The 18,475-nt window shown below is 49.8% G+C and overlaps 1 protein-coding gene across 5 annotated transcripts in view; it reads left to right on the top strand.

The window, feature by feature from the left end:
- Window positions 1-18,475, top strand: part of ADD1 (adducin 1) — an 88,959-nt gene that overhangs the window by 63,197 nt on the left and 7,287 nt on the right. For 2 of the 5 annotated variants that reach the window (XM_047094208.1, XM_047094209.1), the window contains 9 exons: window positions 1,372-1,452; window positions 1,695-1,844; window positions 3,806-3,949; window positions 4,056-4,154; window positions 4,876-5,052; window positions 9,849-10,193; window positions 12,634-12,735; window positions 13,404-13,493; window positions 14,230-14,322. In XM_047094208.1, coding sequence (XP_046950164.1) covers window positions 1,372-1,452; window positions 1,695-1,844; window positions 3,806-3,949; window positions 4,056-4,154; window positions 4,876-5,052; window positions 9,849-10,193; window positions 12,634-12,735; window positions 13,404-13,493; window positions 14,230-14,322 — 1,281 coding nt within the window. The remainder of the gene's footprint in view (window positions 1-1,371; window positions 1,453-1,694; window positions 1,845-3,805; window positions 3,950-4,055; window positions 4,155-4,875; window positions 5,053-9,848; window positions 10,194-12,633; window positions 12,736-13,403; window positions 13,494-14,229; window positions 14,323-18,475) is intronic. The other 3 variants (XM_047094211.1, XM_047094210.1, XM_047094212.1) reach the window with 3 other exon arrangements.

Here is an 18,475-nt window from a genome sequence, read left to right as displayed (position 1 = left end):
GCAGGGACTAGGGTAATGGGGATTTAAAGAGAGTGGGTATCGTGGAGGTGGATATAGAATAGGCTCATTCATGGTCATGATTTACTGCCGTTGATCCTGTTACCGCTAGTAATAGTAATCGTGGGGAGATGCCATGTACTGATTATTTATTGTGAGCACCAGCCCTTATCATCCCCTATTTATGGACAAGGAGGCCAGGAGAGCAGGGTCCCCAGAGCAGCACAGACCATACTTGGCAGAGCTGAGATCTTAACTAAGGTCTTACCTGATTGTGGCTCCGCATGATGTCATCCTGAGGGAATCAGGTGAGTTTAGCATGAAAGTGACAGGAGGAGGAGGGTAGTTTCCCTGTATCTGAGAGCTGAATTGTACAAATAGGGGACTGAGTTTGTTCTGTGTTGCACGCTAGGAAGAGTGAAGAGAAATTCAGGAAGACAAATTTCTGCTGTGTAAGGACGTTTTGATGATCAGGTCTTTCTTGCTTCACTTCTGGCTCGGTCCCCGCCCCCATGGGTGGCTGTTTGCTGAATGAAGAAATGAGGCCCAGTGAGGATGTGGTGGGCGCCCCCCCGCTTCAGTACACCTGCCCCGGCAGGCCCCGGGTGTGCATCTGTTTGGATCACTATGGAAGTCACTGTGCTAGTTAGGAAGTTGTACTAAACACCCTAAGTCCTTTCCCACAGATGCCGCGCTCTGCCTGCCTGGCCCTCGTTGCAGTTCTTAGACCAGCAGTGAGTGCGTCCCAACCAAATGGCTTTGGGGAATCGTTTGAATTCTCCCAGAATCATCCTAAAAATGGGCAGGACTCTTTTTTTCCTGTTGTCACTAGTATCTAGCGCAGGTACACGTTGAACGAATTGTGGACAGAAAGCAGTGGAGGAAGGGGCAGACCCACCAGGGGCACGATCATGCGTAGAAACTTTCTGAAATCCTTCATCAGCGGTAAGGAGGAGGTCTCTGTTGTTTGTGATTTTTATGATCGTTCCTTATCCTGCAGGTTTTGAGGACCAGAAAGCTTTGGCTTTCACTAGTATATGCCTCCGGGATGCCACCTTCTGGCCTGTGATGCTGGTTTGGTAGCCACCAGGTGTTTTCCCTATAAAGTTAATTGTCATGAGTGTGACCAAGATGCACTTCATGCACCTGATAAATTACTACAGCGTAATGATACAAAGCTTCTGGTACCTCATAGCTTCGTGACAGATGCTGTACTTAATGTGCTTTCCTGTGTAGCTCACTGAATGCACACAAGCCTGTGTGTTTGTGGGTGGAAAGAGATGCAGATCATTCCAATTGTATTTTTGAGCTAATTTTCCTTACAGACCAGAGTGAGTCTGTGTGAGTAATTCCTTTCGGTAATTTTCCTTACAGACCAGAGTGAGCTCTGAGCAGGAACATTTCCTCATCGTTCCCTTTGGACTTCTCTACAGTGAAGTGACCGCGTCCAGTTTGGTAAGAATATCCTTTTCCTCTTGGGCGTTATGTGTGTTTAGGTCGTATTAGATCATGAAACACCTAACCCCACGAGACATATAAAACCCAAGAAAGGGGACGAAGTTTATGTTTTGTGTGACTAACTCTGAGGAAAACTTTAGAACTAGTTATACACACTTTAAACTTTGGTTTAAATAATACCTAGTAAGGGTAATTTGAAATCCTCTTGACATTGAAAATTTTGATTTGCTTATTTTCAGGTTAAAATCAATTTTCAAGGAGATGTGGTAGATCGCGGGAGCACTAATCTGGGAGTGAATCAGGCCGGCTTTACGTTACATTCTGCAATTTATGCTGCAAGGCCAGATGTGAAGTGTGTGGTCCATATTCACACGCCAGCAGGGGCCGCGGTGAGTGCGTTGCCCTGGTGGCAGCTTACATTTGAAAGCTGTTTAGTGAAAGGCACACCACGTTTACTCACAGCTGCCCTCTTTTGAGGCAAGTCAATAAACCTAATTTTGTTGGAGTGAAGAAGGTTTTTTCCTAAGTTTGACTTTCTTAAAAGAATTTTTTTCTTCTTCTAAGGGGTCCGTATACTATCCAGTTTTGGAAAACCTGTGTGAGCGAAAGTGTCCGATAGACTTGACAGTTAGCAAATCATAGTGTATTGAGGGTGAGGTCAGATTTCAATGTAAGTGAAGACTGCAGAGACACCTTGTTGGAGAAGAGGGGTGAGAGGGAGGGGCTCAGGCAGGCCGAGGGAGGAGGCTGTGGACTCAGAAAGGATCAGCTGGAGGCAGGAGACCTGAGCCCACTGATGGGCTGTGGGGAGGAGCCAGGTGAGACGGCGAGAGGTTGAGGCCTGGAAACCCCTAGATGTTCTGTCTGGAGCCAGCAAGGGCAGGGCTGGGTCGTGAGAGGAGAGGAGGAATGGCTGTTGCAAGAGGAAGGCACAGACATTGTAGGCTGTTAGGAGACTGGCCTCCGAGCCTAGAACTTTCCCAAAGCCTGCCCCTGCCCGGTCACCGAGCCCTGGCCTTTCTAGTGCCGACAGCCCAGACCTCCCAGTATGAAAATGCCCATTCCGGTATTTGGGACGGTCATGTGACAGTGAAATACTACAACTATCTAGAATTGGCTTTTTATCAGCCATTTTATTCTTTTTTTTTTTTTTTAATTTTTTTTTTCAACGTTTATTTATTTTTGGGACAGAGAGAGACAGAGCATGAATGGGGGAGGGGCAGAGAGAGAGGGAGACACAGAATCGGAAACAGGCTCCAGGCTCTGAGCCATCAGCCCAGAGCCTGACGTGGGGCTCGAACTCACGGACCGCGAGATCGTGACCTGGCTGAAGTCGGGCGCTTAACCGACTGCGCCACCCAGGCGCCCCGAGCCATTTTATTCTTTAATGACTTTGTGGGCTTATTTGTACCACGCATGGATTCAGTAATGTGGAATTATATGATGTTTTAATGTCACGCATATTGGATTGTTTTGATGCATGTTAGACCTATCTAGTTTATTTTACTTTGAACATGTGGTTCTAGATGTGAACAGAAGAGTTTCGTTAGATCTATCCTTTTCTGAAGTTTTTTTTTGTAAAAAGATGCATGCACTCCCAACCACATGCATTTTAAGGAACTATTTGAGGTCCCTTTGAGAATATGGTTCCAAACAGTTTACCATGTGATATGTTTTAAAACTTACCAAATCACTTCACTTGGTAAGGAAATTCTTCTTACAAGAAGGCTGTGAAAGGAATTTAATGCTGTATCGCCTTTTTTATTGTGGTGTCTTTTTAGGTGAACTTGTATGTGGCATCGTTGCACCCACCTCTAGACACTATTTGAATCTTTGGAAACTGTTCTTTCATCTTGGTAGAAAACCTTCAAAATTAGCACGTTCTGAAGTCAGTTTGGGAAATTTAAGGAAACTGAAGGGCTATATGAATGCTTAAGATTTTTTCAACTTAAATAGAAATTTTACAGCATAATTATCCTAAACTTCAGAAATTTGCTTTTATGTAAATTTCTGGTTTTGGTTCACCTACGACCTGAGATGAAAAGTGTATCAGAACGTCTCTTTGCAGTGTCCCGATTCATTCAGGGGAAGCGATGGTCGGTCCTTGCGTTAGGGCCAGGGTCATCTTACCCTGAAACCTGAGCTCGCTTGGCATTAGGAGTTTTAAGTGCACATCACTAGCAAGCCCCAGAAGTTAAAGTTCATCCTAAGTTCATAGGTTCATTTATTTCTCAGAAGGTAACAAAATAAAATCTGTCCCCCTGTTTATTTCTTTGAGGAAAGCATGTGCCATGTCATCAACGTGTGACCCTTGATTTCCCTTCATTCATGGTGACTGCGTGTTCTCTAGGTCTCTGCGATGAAATGTGGCCTCTTGCCGATCTCCCCGGAGGCACTTTCCCTTGGAGAAGTAGCTTATCATGATTATCATGGGATTCTGGTTGATGAGGAGGAAAAAGTATTAATTCAGAAAAATCTGGGGCCTAAAAGCAAGGTCAGTGGGCATCTAATGTGGTCTTTAAATTATAGAGGGAAGAAGAAAAAGTTAAAGTGTCAGTCTTCTTGCCTCGTTCCTTAGGGCTTTCATGTTTCTTGCTCAGGTTCTTATTCTGCGGAACCACGGGCTCGTATCCGTCGGAGAGAGCGTTGAGGAGGCTTTCTACTACATCCACAACCTTGTGGTCGCGTGCGAGATCCAGGTGGGTGGTGGCCACTCTGTTCGGTCTGCAGCCTATCTGGGTGTTTGCAGCGTTTTCATAGAGTTTTGGTACTTGTTTCGTAGGAATGAGTCTTTGTGTAATCTCTTTGCCAAAGATGAGCTCATGGGTTTGGAAATCGACCAGAGCAAATGCCATTTCACTGGCTGAAACTTACAAATGATTACTGGGCTTTCATTTCTAGTTTTTTATTGCTCAGATACGTCAGTCGCCACCATTACGGAGCACCCGGCATCGGGCGCTTCCTAGATGTTATTACATGTTCTTTCACTTGCCCCTCACAGCACTGTTTGTGAAAAAGCACGTGCAGGGAGGCAGAGCCTTGCCCCTGGCCCGTGTCTGTGAGCGCCGCTGAGCCAGGTCTGCTCAACCCCAAGTCTGCACTCTGCATGTTACCTTGACTTACATTCAGTGCAGTACTGCAGTCCCCAGGCTCCTCATACGGTCTTCAAAGGTGCTCTGCTTCCCCATTTCTCCTCCAAGCATGAGTGCTCAGTATCTTTGTCATGCTAAAGATGAGCTTCTGAAAATAACCTTGTGTGTGAATAGTCTGTTGCTGTCCATCCTCCATGTTTTATTCTTACACTCTGATGACTTGGTTTCTTTTGAAACGTACATTTCTGTTTCAGTGATCTCTTGTAGTCGTCTGATCCTTCTGCCCTCAGTAACGAACTTAAACTACTGTTTGCTTGTTTTGGAAAAGGTTCGGACTCTGGCCAGTGCAGGAGGGCCAGACAACTTAGTCCTCCTGGATCCTGGCAAGTACAAAGCCAAGTCCCGTTCCCCAGGGTCCCCGGCAGGGGAGGGTACCAGCTCACCTCCCAAGTGGCAGATTGGTGAGCAGGAGTTCGAAGCTCTGATGCGGATGCTCGATAATCTGGTAAGAATGTTGCTACCACCTGACGGTAAAGCTTTTGTTCTGAAAGCAGAAGCGTTCGTGTTTTTATAGCAAGTGAAATGGCGTGAAACTGTCTTCATGCAGTATCTGAGTGCCTTCACCCTCAAAAATCATGAAGAAGCACCGGGCAATATAACTTCTAAGCTAAATCACGGCAAAATACAGAAGTGAGGGTTTCTTGTCTTCTTTTGTTGTTTAAAGGTAATCACACTTGGACTATGTGGGGACAAGAGCACAGAGAATGCCCTGCTCTGAAGTAGGCTCCTGGGTTGGGGTGCCTGGTGGTTCAGTCGGTTGAGTGTCCGACTCTTGATGTCAGCTCAGGTCATGATCTCCCGGTTCGTGAGTTTGAGCGCTGAGTTGGGCTCTCTGCTGACAGTGTAGAGCCCACTTAGGATTCTTTCTCTCTCTCTCTCTCTCTCTCTCTCTCAGTCCCTCCCCCACTCATGTTCTTTCTCTCTCTCAAAAATAAAAATGAAAATAACTTAAAAATAAAGGAAGTAGGCTGCTGGGTAACTTGCTCCTAGAGTAGCAGCCAGCTTGGTGCCCATCCTCCCACAAGCAAGCCATCTGGGGGTGCCTTCTACATCTGCTAGCCATGTGCTTTGTCTTTTGTTTTAATGTAAGTTCTAGCTACGTGGGGCCTGATTATTATGTTTCACAGACATTTGCTGCTGATTTACTGTGTTGGGGAGACCCCTTCCTCCAAATTGCAGGGACACGGAGCCTAGCACAACACAGAAGCTGGACGCGGTGTATTAAGCATAATAAGGATGTTCTGATGTTACCAGCAGGATGTGGTCTGTGTTAGAGGGTTCAGTGAGGGATCTCATCCATTTGCAAGCATCAGGGAGAAAACTTGATGTGGATGGCACTTGGAAGTGATCTTGGAGAGTAAGTAAAATTGTGGTAGGCCGAGTTGGGAGAAGGAAGGTGTGTGCGTGACTGAAGACACTACAGTAGGTGTAGGGGGTGGGGACATGCCTTCCAGGCACTTGTCTGGTATGAGCAGATTCTTTAAATATTTAGGTCTAGGTGTTATAAGACGTAGGACTCTGTCTCACAGAGACGTTGGGCTCTGTGCCTGCTGCGGTGTCACGCTGTTTAGATGGAATTCTTTTTGCATGACCTTGGGTGGTATAGACACAAGGACCTGTCCCAGGAGTGTGGGATTGAGAAGCCTCCAGAAGGGCTGGAGTCCCCATGCGTTGCTGTGGCCATGCTGGGCACCCTAGATAGCATCTCCAGGGCCAGAGGGGTGCATTTTAGCCTAGCAGGAGAGAGTCCCGACTATTGGACCAGGTCACACAGGGGAGGGGTGGCTTCGGAAGGCGGGAAGCTTAACTTTTTTGAAGATGTTGGAACACAAAGAATTCATGGATCTGATTCAGGGGTGCTAAGTGTCCTCAGGGGCTGGATTTGATTAGTCGGGGGGAGTGAACACAGAAAGCAGAATCTTCTATAACTTCTGAATTCATTTGCCCTGTACAGGGGGATTGCATTTACTGACCATCTACTATTGTGCCAGGAGCCATTAACAGGACACAAGGAGTTCATGACCTACCCAGGGAGGTGGACAAACAGATCCCACATGTGGCCGTACATCTGTGATCTGGGTCCTGACAGAGCACAAGGAGAGCTGTGGAGGCAGAGACACAGGGCATGGGCCAGGACTGGTCTCGGGAAGCAGGGGGAGGAGTGAGGCGCACTAAGAACATGGAAGAAGCAGCTGGAGTTAGGTGGCAGGGGCCAGTGGTGTCCCAAGTGTCAGTACTGGGAGGCAGATACCCCCAAGGGGCCTCACGAGGCAAGGAGCGCTGGGGCACCCTGTCTTACAACCTCTCTTCTTTCCTCCTGGCCGTTGCTCTGGTTTCACTGCTCTTTACTTGGAAGTCAGGTAGCAATCAGAAGAGAGGACCAAGAATCGAGAATACCAGCCCACCACGTCTTGTGTCCTCAGTGCATTCTAGAAGGTGGAGAGAGAGAAATCAAAATCAGGCAATAACTCTTAATGTGATAGAGGAGGGAGAGAAAGGACAAAAGATGAATAAGTGAAGTGCTCATTGCGGGGGTGTTGGTATTCAGTGTCCCTGATGTGCACAGGTTGTTATTGTCATTTTGATATTAGAAGGCTGTGTAGTTTGTAAGAAATAATAATTATCATTAAGGTCCATGTTTTAACTTAGCATTCTTTTTTTTTTAATGTTTATTTATTTATTTTTGAGAGAGAGCATGAGCAGGGAAGGGGCAGAGAACGAGAGAGAGAGAGAGAGAGAGAGAGCGAGAGAGAGAGAAATACCAATCAGGCTCTGTGCTGTTAGCACAGAGCCCAGTGTGGAGCTCAAACCCACAAAACCATGAGATTGTGACCTGAGCCGAAACCAAGAGTCGAATGCTTAACTGACTGAGCCATCCAGGTGCCCCTTAACTTAGCATTCTGACTAACCATATATGTTTGCCAGTAATTGAGTAGGGTAGACAATAGTTGAAGATTCTCATCCTGTAAGAACTATTTTAACGTACACGGAAGAAATGCTGATTGCTTCCCAAACATGAAGATCTAATTCTAGCTTTTCAAAGAAGGAAGGAATCCATATGTGTATCTATAAGCCATACAGTAGGTGTGAGGTCCTAGTATTGCCTCTAGTTTTGGCTTGACAGCATTTAAAGGGGAAGATTAAAGAATAAAACCATACCCTCTGAGGATAAAATTTTGCAAAGTTCTGGTGGTTTATCCTTCAGTCATGGAGACTACTCAGGAGTCTTGGCTCCCTCAGCGAGAGGAAACTTGAGTTAACAAGAACTTTATTTTTCTGAAGATAGCCTTTTTACAGTGGAGCCATTATCTTTTATTGTTCCTCAACAAAGCATGCTCATCAATGGAAAAATTGCAGGGTAGACATTTACTGATCTTCTTGAGGATGGTGGTGGGAAAACAACCACTGAGGACTGCGTTTCAGAATTGTCACCACCCTTTTTTTAATGTAGTAAAGGGATGTTGGTATGCCAGTGGTCTCCCAAAGAAGAGAAGCATCCAGAAGGGAGAGAATTCCTGAATTGGGAGAAATGTGAATGATTCTAAAGCACCTCAGCAAGCAGGACACAGGCCGGGGCCCCTCTAATGTGACAGCCCTTATTCTCTTGTCCTTTGTAGTGAAGGTGCTGTGAGTGACTCGGTCCAGACGTGAAATGGTGAGTCAGGAGCAAACTGAGGCAGGTCCTTGGCCTAGGGTCTCACAAGGTGGTGGCCGGGACTGGTTCCCATCAGAAGGCTCAGTGGGGCAGAACCCACTTCTGAGCTCCAGACAGAATTCTGTGGACAGAATTCATTTTTCTTACCGCTGTAGGAGTCATGGCGGCTCGCTTCTTTAGAGCTAGCAGTGGACAAAAGACTCAAGATGGGTGCCAGCCTCCTATGTAGTACATCCTGCATCACCTTTGCCAAATTCCATGGGTTAGAAGCAAGTCAGGTCCTGCCCACGCTCCAGGAGGGAGGGCGTTACAGCAGGTGGGGGGACCATGGTCGGGGGTGGGGGGGCACCATAGAGTCTGTCTGCCACACCCACCAGCTGCTATGCACTGGGTTGGAGGGATGGGGAACACATCCTCCTTGCCTTGGAGAGATTGTCTGTGGGGATTGGCAAACAGGTTGGTCCAGCACGTGGGCTAAGTGCTATTGCAGTGATGACAGAGGTGGGAACTACTGGGGCTCAGGCCTTAAAGTCTAGTAAGTGGTCATGAGGCAGAATTGAAGGTTGATCTCGAAGATTGTTACATTCAAAGAAAGAACCAGGTCTCACGAGGTGTACTTGTTTGACCTTCCCCAAAGATTATTACGGTATCTTATTTAAACTTTATCTTAAAAGGTAAAAAAAAAGAAAAGAAAAAGAAAAAAAATTAAGTACATTGTTTAATACGATCTTTACTGTAGACAGCAGCAAGTAAGCCCATTTAAGTATTCAGTTTATTAGTATTCAGTTTAGTAACTTTTAAAAACTGGGGGCACCTCGGTGCCTCAGTTGGTTAAGTGTCTGACTCTTGATTTTGTCTCAGGTCAGATCTCATGGTTCCTGAGTTCGAGCCCCATATTGGGCTCTGCGCCGACCGTGCGGAGCCTGCTTGGGATTCTCTCTCCCTCTGCCCCTCCCCCGTTTACACACATGCACTCGTTCTCTTTCTCAAAATAAGTAAACATTAAAAAATTTTTTAAAAACTGAACACACTGTAGAACCAGTATCCAGATCAGAAAACAGCACGGGGGGGCCTGGCTGGCTCAGTCGGTAGAGCATGTGACTCTTGATCTCAGGGTTATGAGTTCAAGCCCCCCGTTGGCGTGGAGCCTATTGAAAACAACAGCAGCAGTGATGACAGAACAGCACCTCAGAATCCCCTGTACCCTTTCAGGTGCTTCTTTTTGTACTTTTAATAAGTGATGAGTGGAATAGTGTTCTTTCGCATTTGGTTTCTTTGACTCAGCATCACATTTGTGAGGTTCATCCTAGTGTTGCACCTGGTGATGGAGCATTTGCTCTGAATCCGGCCCCCTAGTCCGTTGCGTGGATGCTGCAGTTTGCCCATTCCGGTGTCGCTGGCTTTGTCTGATCTGCGGTCAGGATTTTGGTGAATGTTTGTGCGTCTCTGTCGGCACGTATCTGGGAGTGCGGAGTTGTCGCGTGTGTGCCTGTCCAGCTTTTGTAGGTATTTCCACGCTATTCCCCAAAGTGAAACTGTTGTGAGATCCGGCATATTGACGGTCTTTCATTCTCTTTGGACCCTAGGGTTACAGAACTGGCTACCCTTACCGATACCCTGCTCTGAGAGAGAAATCTAAAAAGTACAGCGATGTGGAGGTTCCTGCGAGTGTCACAGGGTACTCCTTTGCTAGTGACGGGGATCCGGGCACTGGCTCCCCTCTCAGACACAGTTTTCAGAAGCAGCAGCGAGAGAAGACAAGATGGCTGAACTCTGGCCGGGGTGACGATGCTTCTGAGGAAGGGCAGAACGGAAGCAGTCCCAAGTCGAAGACTAAGGTGTGGACGAACATTACACACGATCACGTGAAACCCTTGCTGCAGTCTCTCTCGTCCGGTGTCTGCGTGCCAAGCTGTATTACCAACTGCTTGGTCTGTGCCTACCTTACTGTTCATAGTTAGATGATGTAGAGCAAGTTGGGTAGCTGGGGCTTCGGAGGCTTTGGGAATCTAGCCTTTCTGACCTGGATTTCGAGCAAACCTTCCTCCTTAACCTTCTTTAGCCCAAACCGGACCTGCCGTATGCATTAGCTATAATTCAAGTAATACTGTCTGCTTGAAACTGCTTAAGATACGCAGCACTTCTTCAGTAACCCCCACATCACCTAACTCTGTGCGTAGCGAAAATACTAAGTAACTTACACATATTAATCTAAAAGTTGGAGCTGACATTTAATTCAAATTATGTTCAAGGAATCCTAATGCTTCGTGCACGGAACGGTAGTTCAGTCATAACCTGTTATTTCAGTGTTGTCATCGCCAGACTGCAGTCTGTTCTTTAAAGGCTTCAGTGTTTTCTTAAGCAGTTTTCCCTGGTGTCTCACGGGCATTTTCCCAGCTGACCTCGTCCTTTCTTGTTGGCCTCGTTCCCCGCTTGCTGTCCCAAAGCCTCCGAATGCTCTAAGCCAGCTACCTTCTGCATGGACTGTTGCATGTGAGTAGACGGCCGTAGTGGTGAGTCCTGTGGCTCCTGCTGGGTGTGGCATGACCCAAGTGCGGCGCAGGCCGTCTGCAGGCACCAGCGACAGACCCTGCGAGGCGCGCTTTGTTTCCGTAATCACAGACACGGCCCTCAAAGACACTTTGCTGTCTTGGTGCTCACGTCCTGTGAAGCCCGGTCTTCACTGCCCTGTAACCCAGCCTCTGACAGTTCAGCGGCTCCTGTGCCACACAGAGGGGGCCCCTGGAGCGGCCGGGGCAGGCACGCAGGTGACCCGTGAGGTCGGATGGCCTAACACGGTGTGCCCCGAGCAAGCATGCGGGGCCTCCTGTTCCCGTAATAACAGTGTTCTTACTTTATAGATTTATTCCAAAGAAGACAGTTCTGTCTTCCCCAGGTGGTTCTGGTGCGCGAGCCTCTGTGCTCCTGAGCAGACTCGTCACGTGGAGCCCGTCTCTCCTCTCTCCTTCCGCCTCCTCCTCCTCTCCCTCTTTTCTTCTCCCCAGTTTCAGCTGTTTGGTTTTTATTTATTTTACTTGTTAAAGGGCGTGGGCCTAAAAACCACCTTCCTGCTGAGGATATACGTACATAGTGCTGAGTTGCCGTGATGAAGTTTTTCTAAGCACATGTGTAGCCTCAGCTTTGAGCTTTATTTGCTGTTGTCTTGAAACGATATGAAATCACTTTGCGTGTTTTAGTCAGTGTGCACATTGAAGGGGAGACCTTGTTCAGCACTTAAATTTGTTTCCTACTGCTCCGGAGTATTGGGCATGCCATGCAGTGTTCCCAGGTTGGTATGTTCACTTACAGTAACTGTTCTCAAGTTTCAAACGTGTTCACGCTTCCAAGGTTATTGCTTTAATGTTTTGACTAAAACTTATTTTTAATAAAAAGCTGGAGTTATTTTTATCTGAGAAGATAATTGTCAGTGAGTACCTCACAGCTCATGCCCATCCCACACTTCCCTCCGCAGCAGCTAATAAGCATTTGCCAGTCTGTTGCTTTCTTTAAAGTCTTACGGTTTATGGCCATCTTACTGCCTCCTGAAAATACTCTCAAAGGCGTAACATTGCTGGCCTTGTTTTAATGTTCAGTGCCCACCCATGCCTCAGAATTAGAATTTGATTGAAAATCTCGTGTGTGATTGGAGATCCAAAAATAAAGACAAAATGTGAAAGGCGCGGTGTGCTGATGCTATGCACTGATATCTAAAACAGCCTTCTGATAAAAACTCATGAAGCGCTTCAAGTTTGTTTGGGATATTTTTGTAACACTCTGAAGTATTAAGTTATATAAAATATTCGACATCACCAAACCCTCCCACCAGGCAGCTACTGTATATACGTTCATGCAGCAATTTTCTTGGGTTGAAAAGCTATGCCAGCAGCACGTTCTATTGCTGTACTTTATTTTCATGCAAAACTTTGGTGATGCCCACTCTTGCCTCCCAGTCCGGTCTTTCCCTTTACCTGGGTGGCAACATCACATCGCTTTTCATGACCCTGCCATCTCATGCTTCCAGCGGCTTTGGCATTGATGACTCTCAGGGCGGTGAACCAATGTGCTCTGAGGGGTCCCCCCATGGCTAGTCCGCGGGAATTACGGAGCGTAGCTCTGTCGTCAGCCTCTGCCGGGCCTTCTGGATGGCGTGTGCCGGTCAGTCACGACTCTGGCTTCCACCGTTACTGGTTTCTGTTTGCACACGCCCTGCCCCGATCCCACCGCTGCAGTGACAGGAGGTGTGGTCATTGGTTCATTCTCTGTGATGTTCATGCATGACCAGGTGTGAGACACGTGGGACAGATTGGATGCTGTGGCATCACGTAACCGTTGTCCCAGTTCTGACTTTTCAACTGTTCTTGACGTTTACAGTGGACTAAAGAGGATGGACACAGAGCCTCCACCTCCGCTGTCCCTAACCTGTTTGTTCCATTGAACACTAACCCCAAAGAGGTCCAGGAGATGAGGAACAAGGTACGTACTGGCTGACGTCAGCCCGTGGCAGGAACTTGTGTGCAGGCGGAGGTGGTGGCGGGTGGGACGGAGGTGGCACGTGCTCGCCCCTCGCGGAGGGCTCCCACCGCTGCAGCCGAGGCCCTCTCCTTCCACTGCTTGTGCGCCTGTGCTAACAAGCGTGGTGTGTGAGCAGCAGACAGCCTGGGGCCCCGGTTCCTGAACAGATGCTTGCTCCCATAGTGGGCAGAATCGGAAGCGACAGCCTGTTTCTGGCAAGAGCAGCCTTTGCCCCCGCGTTTCAGCGTTCATTCGCTGAGCTTTGAATGTTTGATGTGTCAGATGGAACATGAGATCCACCAGTGTTCACAGCGCCACCGTGAGAGGGGCTCGTAGGGAATGTTTCTCCTCGAGGAGTGAGTACGGTTAGAGATCGGTGCTTGCCAGAGCCATCCAGAAGGTGCAGAGAGTCCAGCCCCTTGGACTTGTGAACCTCTAAACAGGCCGGACTAGCACCACCAGACAGGCACTGTGGCCATGTGGGGCCCTGAGGGGCAGGGCAGGGCAGGGCAGGGCAGGGGTGTGGCTTGCGCGTGGCTCTGGGGCCCCAGTGCACATGCGGGGTGACTCAAGTGGCGGCGAGTCTTCTCCGTTCTGTTGATGTGTGTTTCTCCTTCTTGTGTCCTCAGATCCGAGAGCAGAACTTGCAGGACATTAAGACGGCTGGCCCCCAGTCCCAGGTTTTGTGTGGTGTAGTGATGGACAGGAGCCTTGTCCAGGTGAGAGCCCAGGGCGTCTGATAGTAGTGGGTGGTGGCTCTAATGACCGGCCACTCCAAAATTATTCTTGAGTTGGCAGAGAATGATGCTATGAGGTAAGTGTTCTAGGCAAGAGCTACCTCCGTGAAAAATCCTCATGATGAGAAACAGCTCCCCACTTTTCCTAAAGTTGTAGACGTAGCACAAGCATGCCCACGGGCCGTGTCCTCCCCAGCCCTGCTCCATGTAATGCATGCCTGTGCGAGGGTGGCACTCACGCCACCTGCTTTGGGACCTGGATTTGCCCTGGTTTGGCAGTGTACGGTGGAAGATGCTAGAAGAGGGTGGGTTTAACGGACGTTTCTGTTCTCGTGTGTATTGCTCTCTGCAATAAAGTGCTGCTTGGGGAAAAGTGGTTACAGAGGGCACCTGTAAATGTCTGCATTTACATGCCTTTCTGTAAGAGCACTGTACTTCGTGGCACATTGAAGATAATCGTGTAAGTAGTTATCTCTGAAAATTGAGTTGCCACCTGCTGCTTTAAATGCGACCCTGCAGGGTAGGTGTTTGTGCTCTGAGTTGGGGCAGCCGTGGTCCTGGTCTTGTGGCCTCTGTCTGCACGCGCACCGCCATCACTGCTGCACCGCCGTGGACGGCCGTCTGTGCTGCATGCTCTCAGCTAGCTCCATCCTGTGCTCTCAGTTGCTGTTTCGAAGCCGGGCCTGGCGGGCTCTGATGACTCAGTTTACTGTTGCAGGACGCACCCCTCTCTGACTGTACGGAAACAATCGAAGGGCTCGAGCTTACAGAGCAGACCTTTAGTCCTGCTAGATCTCTGTCTTGTAGAAAGGTACTCACCGCCCTGTCCTTGACCGCCTCTCGGCACGCGCTGCCCTTCCACCTGCCCCGTCCCCACCTGTCTGCTCTTGCCGGGCACCGTCTCAGTTACCCCTGCCTCTGCGATGGACCGAGGTTCCGTTCTGCCCGTTCTGTTCTTTAATTAGAGTGTCTGGTACGAGGTTATTTTTATAATCCTCGGCATCCACGAGGCATCCACGAGGTTGGGGAGAAAGGGCCCCTCTTCACGATGCGTGGCGCATTTCTGAGGGTCTGCACGTGACTCTGGTTAGTGCATGCTCTTGGGTTTCGTTTGCCTTTTATGAGATGTCGATGGCAGAAGGCTCATACGGGCCGCCTGTGGGCAGCGGTGGCTCCCTGTGCAACCTTCTACCTTTGCTTGCTCTGCTGTGACCGCACGCGTAGTGAATGTGGCCATTGGAGGTTGTAGAATTGAAAGACAGCATTTCAGAGGAACGGAAAGTAAAACTGGACAGTTTCTATTGTTGATGAGATATATTTAGTTTTTCTCCTAAAAAAAAAAAAAATCCCAGATAATTCTTTAAAAAGTGTTTCACAGGGAAAAAAGACATGGAAATTTGAAGCCAGGAGTAGTAAGCTGTGTACACGCATACGTTGACGTGGATGGCAGGTGGGAAGTCTGTGTGATGTAACCTGCCCCGTTGGAAGGAGCCCCGTGAGGGCCCTGCAGGTGTGCTGGTGTGCACAGCTCGGTGCTGACAGCAGAAAGCGGCTGCCTGCTCGGTGTTGAGTCGTAGTGACGTTTACCCTGTGTTCAGAGGAGATTTTTAGGGTGTGTCTCTTCAATTCCTACGCCTCCAGTGAGATGCCATCTCTTTGTAGTGATGTCCCAGTTACCAGAGATTCGTACCAGGGGTTCTGTATCCTGCGTGCAACCCTCACCAGTGACGAGGTTTTGCATACTTAGGGATTAATTCAGTGGGTCCGTTTCTCCTTATCCTTTGAACGTACTTTGACCTGCCATTCTTGGAGGGACTTCTCGGAGCAGGGGAGAAAGATGGCCTTTTTCTGCATGTCTCAGTACTTTGTGCTTTAAGCCGTTGTGGTCTTGCTAGCTCATAATTTTCTTTTCTCCGATGCGTGAAGCTGTGCTGAGTCCGTGAGCCCGGGCTGCTTACCATGCGGGGTCTCCACTGTGGCTGCCACCCTGTAGCCCTTGGGCAGAGCTGATTGACACCGTCATTGCTCTGCAGTCTCTCTGGCACTGCGTCACACGTGGTGGCTTCTGCTTGACCTTGTTCGGGCTCTCCGGAAGGTGGGCTGGTTGGCTGTGTTTCAAGTGGGCTTTTTCGGCCAGTTCCTCATCCAGCCCCAATTTTTGTTTTTGCTCCGGCATGTCAGACTCGGGTGTGTGTCACCATCACCTGTGAGTGCTTCATCACGTGTAGATGTGGTCCCCCACCCCCGCCTGCCAGGAAGTCAGAGTCGCTGGGAATGGGATTCCTGGCCGTTCTGGTGCCCCACCCCCTAGTCTGGGCAGCGCACTCTGGGAGTGCTGCCTCCAGGTGGGGTCAGCAGGGGAAACCGCACCCAGCCCAGCCTAGAGGGTGCTCCCGTGCCTGGATTCTTGTTCCAGCTTGCATTTTCTCCAACACCCTCCTGCTGCTCACATTTGCACCCTTGGTTTTTTTCTCATTTTTACGTTGAGAATACGACTCCATCCATGACCTTGACTGAAGCTGCTCCCACATCTTTCGTGCGAATCTCAAAACGCAGACTGCATTGCTCCCTCTACAAGGTGGCCCTGCTCTCAAGGTGGCAAGTTGAGTTTTTCTTTGACAAAGTGGAAAAAGAACTTGGTTACGTGTCCTAGTAACGTCCTCTTCCCAATGAGGCAAATCTGTAGATACCTGCTTTCCATTTGAGAATCTGAGGAACATGTGTCTGGGGCTTAGGAAGTAGGGGCTCTGGGGAAGCCCTTCCCTTTGCTTCCACCCCTCCCTCCCTGGTGATGGCCGTTCACTCAGGCCCTGTCGTCCTCTGCCTGAAGGAGGAGCGGCAACTTGTCAGCCGCACCCTGATGCTCTGGTTCCAGAAGGAATACTGAGCCCAGCCGAAGGCTCTCTTAACTCCACGTTGCACGCGCCAACACGGAAGCCGTGGTAACTGGCCGCCTTCTGGAGGTCATTGCAAGTGAACAGAGCTGTTAGACGTTAGCGCGAACAAGTTCATGCCGACAGCTGCCGGGGGCAGGCCGGGACCGTGCTGCCGGATTTGTGCTCTGTGCACCTGTGTGTCCTTGGGCAGAGTCCCTCTCACTTGGTGCTGTGTGGGGGAAATGGGAGGTGCCTGGGCCCACCTTGCAGTCTTACCTGGTGAACTTGGCGTTGAGCGCCCAGAAGCGCGTGGCCCGGCACTAAGAATGTAAGTTCAAATCCGAGTGGGTTTTATGGCTGAAAAGCCTGATGCTTGCAGAGGTCGGGTCACTAGCCACGTTTGTAGTCCACACCAGGCGCCTCAGCCAAGCGCAGAAGCCGTTACTCGGCAGCATCGGTTTTGCTTAGAGCCGCGTTCTGTGGCTGGAAGTGAGGGGAGCAGCGAGAGCCTCTGCGTGACGAGCAGCCGCTTCACATCCTGGCTTCTCAGCCCAGGCTGCTGCCCCGCAGGGGACCCGTTTTCCCTCCATCCCGAGCCTTGTTTCCGTCCCCCCAGATAACGCAGTTCCTCTGTCCTCCATTCCGGTCAGAGCCCAGGGCTTGGGGGCTTGGCGGCCGCTTGGCGCCTGGCTGAGGAATTTGGAGGGAGGAGGCTCCCTGCCAGCAGAGGTGGGAACCAAGGTGCCTTGAGGGTCCGGGGTCTCCGTGCGGGAAGGGCCTCGCTTGCCGCAGGTGCCTCTGTGGCAGTTGATGCTTGATATTTTATTCATTCCTTGTTCTGAACTGTTGAGTTAAATGGATTTAAACGTTTCTCTCAAACCTCGTATCGCCTGGTCGCTTTGTTGGCGGCGCTAGCGGGGTGCACGTGCAGCAGGTCAAGTGCCCCAGCTTGCAGGACACCCCCACCCAGCACTTCCTGCTGTCAGCCCAGCAGCTCCTCCCGAGGATGGCACACCTGAAGCCGATGCACAGGAACAGGCTTTACCGAGAAGAGGGGTTCGGTTCCCCGTCTTGAGACAGGGCAGCTTCTGAGTGAAAAGCCGGTTGACTTTGGGTCAGCCTTGGTCAGAAAGTGGGCTCCCCTTGACCATCCAGGTTGTCTTGACTCTTCAGGCTCTCTAAGCAGAGGTGGCCAGTTGCAGCAGGCCCTTCCCTTCTCTTCCCTGGGTCTGCGTCCCAGAACAATCCTGGGGTGCTCTGGATGCGCTGCACCCGGCCTGCTGGACAGTCACCCCTCCATCCGGGTTTCCCAGGCTTTGCCAGGGTAGCAGGTGGCCCAGGTGGCCCCAGTCTGGCTCTGTCCCTCGTGCACATTGGTCGGCACGGCCTGTGTCTGGCGTTTGCCTCTCACTGAGGAGAGTGTTGGCAAACCAGCCTGGCATCAGAATTTTGGCTTCTCCTTTCCTAGGTGGTTTTTGGAAGCTCCTGATAAGTAATGCGCACGTGTGTGAGCTCTGGCTGACTTTCTCAGTGAATGAACCCAGGGCATCTGGGGGCCGGCCAGGCTGAGCAGTGGAGTGCGGAGCTGTGCTGGGGCAGGCGAGGGTGGGCTGGACGTCACACGCCCAGGGCTGCCCTCCTGGCTCTCTCCCTCTGAGGCTTGCCTTCCCCCTACCCCCTGCCCTGCCCTGCCCTGCCCTGGGTCTGTCTCTTCCCTGCAGACTGGGTGTGACCTGTGAGCTGCTTTCTTTCTATTTTCTTCTCTTTTCTACATGTTCCTAGTTCTCCAAGTTCCTCAAACAAATACTGATATTTTGGGACTTTAAAACAATTTCTTGGGATCCGTTTTCGGGAGCTGGTTATAAGCTAAATACATAGTCAAAAGGACAGAACTTACCTGTGAACTTAGTAAAGTCAGTCTCCGAGCACACCTTCCCTGACCATCGGAACCCTTGACGTTTTCTGCTGTCGTGAGGGGGGGGCAGTTGACTTCAAAAGTCCACTCTTCCGTCCTGCCTGTCACTGTGGAGACGGCATTCTCCTGGAGGTGCCCGCTCTGTGCTGTCCGTCTGCACCTCATTGCTTTTG

This window comes from Lynx rufus, unplaced genomic scaffold, assembly GCF_022079265.1.
Source record: "Lynx rufus isolate CCGP_SWC_20201006 ecotype Redwood Valley unplaced genomic scaffold, mLynRuf1.p SCAF_38, whole genome shotgun sequence".
Lineage (NCBI taxonomy): Eukaryota > Metazoa > Chordata > Mammalia > Carnivora > Felidae > Lynx > Lynx rufus.
Note: the sequence above shows the minus strand (reverse complement) of the source record. Positions and strands in the feature narration are given on the sequence as shown.